This window comes from Cebus imitator, unplaced genomic scaffold (assembly GCF_001604975.1).
Source record: "Cebus imitator isolate Cc_AM_T3 unplaced genomic scaffold, Cebus_imitator-1.0 Scaffold57, whole genome shotgun sequence".
NCBI classification, from domain to species: Eukaryota; Metazoa; Chordata; class Mammalia; order Primates; family Cebidae; genus Cebus; species Cebus imitator.
The window spans coordinates 502,366-511,879 of NW_016107372.1; the positions used below are offsets into that span (position 1 = coordinate 502,366).

The window sequence follows — 9,514 nt, forward strand, 5'->3', positions numbered from 1 at the left end:
ATGTAGTTTCGCTCTTGTTGCACAGTCTGGAGTGCAGTGGTGTGATAAGTGCTAGAATTACAGGCGTGAGTCACCTTGCCCGGCCATGGCACTCGGAGCATAGTCATGCTCTCAGTCTTATGCACATACACTGTTAAAAGGTCCACTTCTGGGATGTGGCCAAGATTTCTGCATATGTGCTATGAGAGGCAAAGGGTCATGAATATGTCATTGCTGTGAATTATGAATACTTGTTATTTAAACAATAGCACATTTCTTTATGAATCTCATGATGAATTATGTTTTCTAATCATCATCTTGCCTTATTCAGCTTTTTTGTAACATTTGAGGGCTTAACAAATACCAGCTTACCTATTAAGGTTAGATATGAGAAAATAGGTAAATAGCACATCAGAGATTTGCTTAAAACAGAAATGTTATCAAATCAGCTGATTTTCAGGGCTTCAGAAGAGAAACTTGTTTTTCAGAATACTAATTATAAAAATTAAACATAAAAAAAAAATTAAACATATAAAATAATCATATAAAATAACCTAAATAGTTCTTTAACAACAACAATAACAAAAACTACTTTATTTTCTTTATGTTTTGTTTTTCTTTTTATTCTTTTAAAGAAATCAATGGGCCAGGTGCAGTGGCTCATGCCGGTAATCTCAGCACTTTGGGAGGCTGAGGCAGGAGGATCGCCTGATCCCAAGAGTTTGAGACCAGCCTGGGCAACATAGTGAGACCCCTTCCCTTCTCTACGAAAAATAAAAATTAGTCGAGTGTGTTGGCATGTGCCTGTAGTCCCAGCTGCTCAGTGGGCTGAGGTCAGAACATCACTTGAGCCCAGGAGTTTGAGGCTGCAGTGGCCAGTGTTCCTGCCACTGTGCTTTGGCCCAAGCAACAGGGCAAGACTCAAACAAACAAAGAAAGAAAAAAAAAAAAATGGATAGGAGCAGTGGCTCATGCCTGTAATCCCAATGCTTTGGGAGGCTGAGGCATGTGGATCACCTGAGGTCAGGGGTTCAAGACCAGCCTGGCCAACATGGTGAGACTGCACCACTGCACTCCAACCTGTGTGACAAGAGCAAAACTCCACCTTAAAAACAACAATAAAAAAACCCCCCAGAAATCAATGATTTAAAAAAAAAACTCAAAAGCATTGTTTCAGCTACAGCTATCCATGTAATCTGATGATTTATTCTTAAGCAGCTTTGGGCAATCCAGCAATGCAGAATGAGGGAGTACTGGGAAGCTTTGTATGGCATGTTCAGTCTTACAGATCATACTGCACTTGTATTTTTATAGTTGTTACATAAACTCTTTGGCGAGGAAAAACAGTCTGGCGCCAAGAAAGAACTGACCCCATTGGCTTTGGGCTTTACCTTGTTTCCTGTACCAGCACAGCAGATCCCCAAGGCCATTGCAGCTCCATAGCGCACATGAGGGTTGTAACTCTCTGACAACAAAGAGACAACACTTGGGCACTGTTCAGGGGTCCTGATAAAAAACAGAAAGTGAAGCCAGTGTTATAGGTAACATATTTTAAGTTAAGACAGAAGAGTTTTAAACAAGTTATTGTTTTTGAAAAAGTTACAGGAAACAATGAGCATTTAAAACATAAATTGCAGAATTAAAAATCTTTCACAGAGTTCTAATTATTGACAGAAGAAATCTGATCTTCAATATTCAGAGAATACATGTACAGAAAAAGGACTCCTCTCTGAGTACAAGTGAGTCCTCAACAACAGGTCTGGATTCCAGTTATTCTCTGGTGCCTCCTCCATAGCAGGGGACGGCCATGTGGGGGGCAGCACACTGCTCTACATCTATTTTGCTATTTCTTGGTCACTTTGCATTTTGTTCCAGAAGACAAAGGTCATTTATAAAGACTACTGGATATTTCCTAAGTTACATGAAAGATTTAAATCCCCCAGTATTACTTTAAAAAGATTTTTTTTTTTGCAGCCATAAAGAATGAAATCATGTTTTTTTGCAGCAACATGGATGCAGCTGGAGGCCATTATCCTAAGTGAATTAAGGCAGGAACAGAAAACCAAATACTGCATGTTCTCACTTGTAAGTGAGAGCTAAACACTAGGTATTCATGGATATAAAGAAGGCAACAAAAAACACTGGGAACTGGAGGGAGGAGGGAAGGGTGCCTGGGTTGAAAAACTATTGGGTACTATGCTTAATGCTTGGGTGACGGTATCAATTGTCCCACAAACTTGAGCATTACACCATATACCCATGTAACAAACCTGTACATGTATCCCCTGAATCTAAGATAAAAGTTGAAATTTAAAAAGGAAGAAAAAAGAAACTAGGCTCTTTGCTAGACTTCGAAGCAGCATATACAGTTCTAGATTTTTCACTGTCATTAAGCATTTACTGAGACAAAACCAACACACACAGAATGTGCATTAAAGGTGGGCGTGGTGGCTCACATCTGTAATCCTAGCACTTTGGGAGACCGAGGTGGGGCAGATCACTTGAGGTCAGGGGTTTAAGACCAGCGGGCCAACATGATGAAACCCCCTCTCTACTAAAAATACAAAAATTAGCTGGGCGTGGTGGTGCATGCCTGTAATCTCAGCTACTCAGGAGGCTGAGGCGGGAGAATCACTTGAACGTGGGAGGCGGAGGTTGCAGTGAGCCGACATCGCACCACTGAACTCCAGCCTGGGTAACAAGAGCGAAACTCCATCTCAAAAAAAAAAAAAGGAAAGAAAAAAGAAATATGTATTAAAATGGCGAAGTGGCATAAACCACCTACTAAATACCAAATAAATGCTAAGGACAAAAATTACCACAGAAAGAGGTAACAGTGGTCAGGAGACGAATTCATAGAGAATGCAGACATCAAGTGAGTTTCAATGTATTGGAAGAACTGGACAAATGATGAAGAAGAATATAGGCATTAGGGTAAAGAAGGCAAGTCCACAAAGGTCTAGAGATTGGAATTCACCTGGCTTGTCTAATTTGAATACAGTCAGTGTCTCTGTAGCACATGTCATAGAAAATAAAAGTGGAAAGGCAATTAAGAGCAAAGTGATAGTGTCTTGACTGTCAGGTTTAGCAATTTACATTTTATTTTGCAGATAAATGGAATGATGATTTAGAAAGATTAAGGAGATACCTGTGAACAAGACAGGTTAAAAGCATGCAGGTGGAAAAACCAGCAAAAAGCGATTTCAGTAGTTCAAACCAATAAAGTAAAATTCATACTCTATTGGCTCAAGGACAATCCTGCCTGTAGCAGAATTTATTTGGCCTACATACTTAAAAAAAATTCAAAATAAGTTGTCAACATTGGGTATATTTCACATTAAAACATTGGGAATATTTCCCATTAAAACCCAAATTTCCAACTTCTCCAGAAAGGCTGTTTCAAGACCTTCACAGTCCCTAGGGCCTAGGCACTGAGTTTAGAGGTCCTACCCTACTGTCTTTTAAAAATAATAAGTGAACTGAAATCCCGCACTAAATATGACTTACATATAACTGTATAGAAGCTGATTTGCATTTAATTAGTTGACATTTTAGGTTTTTCAGACATTTAATTAAAACATTTATTTATTAAAAAGGCATTTAAAAAAAGACTATCCTGTTATGAATGAAAGCAGTTATTACCACAAACCAACTCAAACCTATAATTCTATGTTGGAAGTGCCCTTTAGTTTCAAACTCTGGAAAGTGGTAAATTCAAATTTCAAATGGAATAGAATGAAGCTTATGAAAACTGTATCTGTTAAAGTGAAATTTTGCAGAAGGGAAGGTTAGATTATTTTTCCCTACGATAGAGTCCATCACTCTTTCTTGAAAATGTTCTCAGTTTGCCTAAACCTCCTTGTATGAATAATTTGGAAAAAATACTAATCGTCACTAGTATTATTAGAAACAATATGGAAAAACAGTATAGTGTTGTTAAAAAAGCAATGTACTAGAAAATGGAAGATCTGGGTTCTAGTTCTAGTTTTGCTAATTTGTTAGTTATGTGACATTAGGCAAATCACTTAGGTTTTTTCCTTTATAATTAGAGATAGATTTTTCTTGACTATTTTTCAGGAATAACAAAAACCAGATGAGCAAATAACTGAAAATACAGTAATAACATATATGCTATCAGTTAATATATACTGAGAAAAATAACAATAAGTTATATAAGAGGAAACTATGAAGTCTGAAACTCATATTCTAGTTCCTGTTCTGTCTCTAAATAGTTGGGCCAATTTAGACAATGTTCAATTAACCAAACATTCCAGGATCCTTTCCTCATCTGAAAAGAGGAAGAATGGGACTAGAAGTTCTGTAAGTCTATTCCAACTTTACAATTAGACAGCATTTAAAAATGAACAATTATTATAGGTCTAAATCAATGCCTATTATTATAGGACAACTTTTCTTCAATGAGTAACATTCCAATGAAATAAAAATAAAATTTATAGTGATATTAAATATGGTGATAAAGAGGTTTTTGAAGTTATTCTACAATTTGTAGTTGAAACTACCAACATTTAACTTTTACTTTCACTCCTATGAGGCTAAGAACTTGAAGCTCTTTCCATAATTTGACACCCAAATTGTCTAACAAACTCGCCGAAATGTTTTGCCATGTAATTAATTACCAATAAAATCACTCTAGACTGCACAAAGGCTGAGACTATATTTTTCTAGCTCCCATGACTTATTAGTGCCAAGTACTATAGGTAAAATAATTTTTATTACTTAATGAGAGACAAAGAGTTAAACTAAATTTATATTTAGGGACTTAGACAACAAGTATATTCTAAGTTCAAGGCCTAATGGTTAAGCACTAGAAAATATACTTTTTCTTTCTCGCTTAAATTTAAAATTCAGCAAGATAATCAAAACCAGGGAAAATTGACATACCTGTGAGTATCACTTTCTGAAGCTAATTGAGTCTTGAATGGGCACGATTCTGAGAGCAAAGGGATAAATGTTGTGGGCAAAGGAATGAATACTGGAATGTTAGAAACAAGCTTGAGGAAAAGCAGGTAGAAGAGCCATACTGATTTTGTATAGAGGAATAACAAAGATAATACTAGAAATAAAAAATCAGGACTACCAGCATAATAACCACTTAGGCACATCGCAGGAATCAGAGCTTTCTGAAGAATTCGCTCTATCTTTCTTAAGACCTGGTGGCTGGGTCTAGTCAGTCATATTTATTGAGTGCTTACTATACATGACACAGTAGGTTTAGACAATAACAAACATTTAGAAAAACTGGGTCTTGGTTTAGGTTCCCTCAAGACTTAGTTATGTGACTATCTGCCAATTGTCTGATACAGTGGCTCTAAATCTTTTTTGGATCAGAGTCTCCTTCCTCCTGCCCTCCAAACGCACAGATAACACATAATTTTGGGAGTCAAACCTTTAAATGTAAAATGAGGGAATACCTCCCAAGGTTTTAAAATCTAGTTTATATAATTACCATGTAAAGAAAATAAACAAACAACTTTGTTGCTCTTTAGTATTATGACACTTGTGGTTCATCATAAGGTATATGATAATAGGCAGCAGTAAGTAAAAACACTGCTTTAATCCAAAGTATGTAATTCAGTTTTTAATGAAAAACAAAAAAAGAGCTGTAATTTTCTGCTTTAAAAAATGAAACACATACCAATTAAGGTAACTACATTATAATTTGTTGTTTCAATAGAATTTCTTGGCTTGTAGCTAACAGTCATCTTGCCAATGTTACTATTTGTTCAAACCTTTCACAGAGCAGAAACTGAATAAGGGCATATGCATAAGTCACTGCCATATCACTGGACCATTAACTGCACATATGAATTCCTTTCTTTCAACACACTGGCTTTTAAATACTGTTTCTTTATTGAATATTTTGTGCAACCTCAACATTAAATCATTAATAAATCAAAATGCTTTCAAGAATGTGGTGTCTTTCTTTCCCCCCTCTAATCCATCTTTACTAAAGGAGGAAAAACACAGCAATATACATAGATAGGCAGAAAAACTACTCTAAACGGGGCTATCATAGAGGGAACTCCCCTCCCCTCCCAGGGAACTACCTGAATGCAGTCCCCCAATACCATAAATTATGCAATCAAATTTTCCACATTTAGACACATCAAGGAGGTCAGTACATTCAATGCAATGGACAAATTGTGCCCTGTGAAAACTACCTATGTGCCCATAATGCTATGTAAGTATTCAAAAGGAATTTTTGGGGCTATAAGCCTCAGGACAGTCCCTTAGTAGAACTATGAATTTATAATTTTCATTAGGTAAGTGCCACGGTGTTAGAGGATTAACTCAATACACATGAATTAAGAATTTAACAGTCCCTGTCGCTTGAGTCCAGAAGTTTGAAACCAGCCTGGCTAACATAGTGAAACACCGTCTCTACAAAAACTAGCCAAGTGTGGTTGCACATGTCTGTGGTTTCAGCAGCTGAGGAGGCTGAGGTGGGTGTGAGTCCAGAAGGTGGAGGTTGCAGTGAGCTATGTTCATGCCACTGCATTTCAGCCTGGGCGACAGAGTGAGACACGGTCTCAAAAAAGGAATGTATCTGTCCCTATTTAACTCCCTTGTACTCTCTAACAACAGATTTCAAATAATCTGAGTAGTAACCTGAAATTCTAAGTGCCTACTGGATATCTTTTCAAAACATACCACAAACACCTCAATCAACATATAAAAACACACAGAGGATGGGTGCAGTGGCTCACGCCTGTAATCCCAGCACTTTGGGAGGCCGAGGCGGGTGGATCATGAGGTCAAGAGATCAAAATCATCCTGGCCAACACGGTGAAACCCTGTCTCTATTTAAAAAAAAAAAAAATAGCTGAGTGTGATGGTACATGCCTGCAGTCCCAGCTACTCGGAAGGCTGAGGCAGGAGAATCACTTGAACCTGGGAGGCAGAGGTTGCAGTGAGCTGAGATTGTGCCACTGCACTCCAGCCTGGTGACAAAGCGAGACTCTGTCTCAGAAACAAACAAACAAACCCCACAAAGAAAGGAATAAAAAAGGGAATCCCTCTTTAAGTTGCTTCTTTTCCCACCATGACCATTCAATGACATACCTAGGAAACTCATACCTTTAATAATTCTATTCCCTCACTCTCCACATATAATCTGCCATCAAGTCAACAGAAACCCTTAAATCTTATTTCTGTTTCCAATTGCCTTGTTTCAGTCCCTGATCATCTCTCACTGGAAAAATACAATGATTCCTTGCATGACCTCTTTTCTTGTCCTCTCTTCAATTTGTTGTGGTAGGGAGAACAAAGGCTTAGAATCAGAAAGACCTGGATTCCAATTCTATTGCTGCAATTTATTAGCAGGGTGACAATTACTAAATTTCTCTAAGCCTTAATTGCCTTATCCATAAAACAATACCTGTTCCTCCTTCTGTATGTTGGGGAGAGTTGGTAGAATTGTAAAGTAAAATACTAAACTATCATCACTGAAATCTGGATGCATAACCAGAAATTGGCTTTGGATCAGAACCAGAAATCTGGATACTAATATTTGATGTCAAGGGTTTATTATATAAAACAAGCTGAATATTAAACCTAGAAAGCTGGTTATATTTAGGGTTCAGACCTCCAGAATTTCCTTATCAACCTGCTGGGGAACTAAAGGCATGCAGAATACTTATCAACTTGCCCCGTGGCTGCAAGGGCAGGATATTCCAGGGAAAACTGACTCACAGGAAAGAGCTTATCTTAAAATCTGTCTTCACATTTCATTTATTTTGTGGTATTTTACTTGTTATAAAAAATATTATACTTTAAAGTAAATAAAAGATATCATATATACTATTCTTAAACCAACCACAAAACTCAAGTTCTTTTCTTTAGTAGAAAAGTCTTCTGAAAGGGGATAGAAGTTAGACTTAAGTTTTGTTTCCTAAAAGGCACTAACAACTTCATGAGGTTTAGAAAAAATTTGCCTGAGAACATAAATACTAGGAGCCTAATGCAGAACTTTACCTAGCTGATTGCAATAAAGACTGAAATAGACTGTGAAGGCTATAAACTCAAAAGCATATAAAAAAACCTGACAGTGTCTCAATCCAACAACAGTTCCAACTCTGACACATTCTTTAGAAAAAACAAGTGTTAAGGAATGATTCTTTATTAAATTAGTTTAGACATTCAATCTTTTCAAGAGTACAGTAAAACCATAATATTCTTATATGTTTACTTTAATGTTTCAGCAGGCAACTCTAAAAGGACAAAAAAACTTTCTAAGTAATGAATGGAATGCAAACATTCACTGAAAGCAAAACTCCTGCACATTAATCTTTATATAACACATAGAGAGATATATGATATAAACTTTTAAAGGAACAGTTAATAAATAAATAATACAATTCTATCACCATTTTGTAACATATAATGAACTAACAGATTGCAGCATGATTATCAATGACCGGTAACATCCATGAAAATGGAAATAATTATGTGTACCACCCGCCCCATTCTAAAAAAAAAATCTGAATGTGATCAAACTTCTAGAGTCAATTATCAATTTATAGGAAACATGAAGGACCAAACAACACATTAAACTACACATAAAGATGCAATCAGCAAAATTCATACCATGGGAAACAAAACAGAAGTAACAACCTGTTTCTTCAACAAATAAACTGTAAGGAGAAAGAAAAGAAAGAAAAAGAGGGCAAGGCAAGAGATGGACAGAGAACCTACAGGTTAAAAGAAAATATATTAAGTCTTTAATAACAGTCCATTAGTCTTTCTTTCAGTTATTTTCAATAATTCTGACACTCCCTAAATTTTTCTTCAGTATAAACATTTACCTCCTAGATAACATCATGAAATAATCCCTCTAGTTTGTTATAACACCTTGAATCAGCATTTATAATAAAGTATTTAAATGACTAATCCTCGATCAGCAATAAAGCTTATTTCTATATCTCCATAAACACATATAGAAAACTGGCCAAGCGAGGTGGCTCACACCTATAATCCCAGTACTTTGGGACGTCAAGGCAGGAGGACTGCTTGAGCCCTGGAATTCAAGACCAGCCTGGGCACCACCTCGAAACCCCCTCTCTACAAAAAATAAAAAAAATTAGCCAGGGATGGAGGTGCATGCCTGTAGTCCCAGCTACTCAGGAGGATCACTTGAGCCCAGGAGGTTGAGGCTGCAGTGAACCGAGATCATACCACTGTACTACAGCCTGGGCAACAGAGTGATACCCTGGCTCAAAAAACAAAATATTTAGGCTGGGCACGGTGGCTCAGGCCTGTAATCCCAGCACTGTGGGAGGCCGAGGCGGATGAACCACGAGGTCAAGAGATCGAGACCATCCTGGTCAACATGGTGAAACCCCGTCTCTACTAAAAATACAAAAAATTAGCTGGGCATGGTGGCGTGTGCCTGTAATCCCAGCGACTCAGGAGGCTGGGGCAGGAGAATTGCCTGAACCCGGGAGGCGGAGGTTGCGGTGAGCCGAGATCGCGCCATTGCACTCCAGCCTGGGTAACAAGAGTGAAACTCCGTCTC

At 37.5% G+C, this 9,514-nt stretch overlaps 1 protein-coding gene and 1 pseudogene across 1 annotated transcript in view; both read right to left on the reverse strand.

Moving 5' to 3' along the window:
- The window catches only part of PSMD1 (proteasome 26S subunit, non-ATPase 1), a 116,752-nt gene that overhangs the window by 36,789 nt on the left and 70,449 nt on the right, over positions 1–9,514 (reverse strand). The window contains exon 17 of the mRNA XM_017529044.2: positions 1,371–1,485. Within this exon, the coding sequence (XP_017384533.1) occupies positions 1,371–1,485 (115 nt within the window). The remainder of the gene's footprint in view (positions 1–1,370; positions 1,486–9,514) is intronic.
- LOC119471344 lies at positions 6,037–6,189 on the reverse strand (annotated as a pseudogene).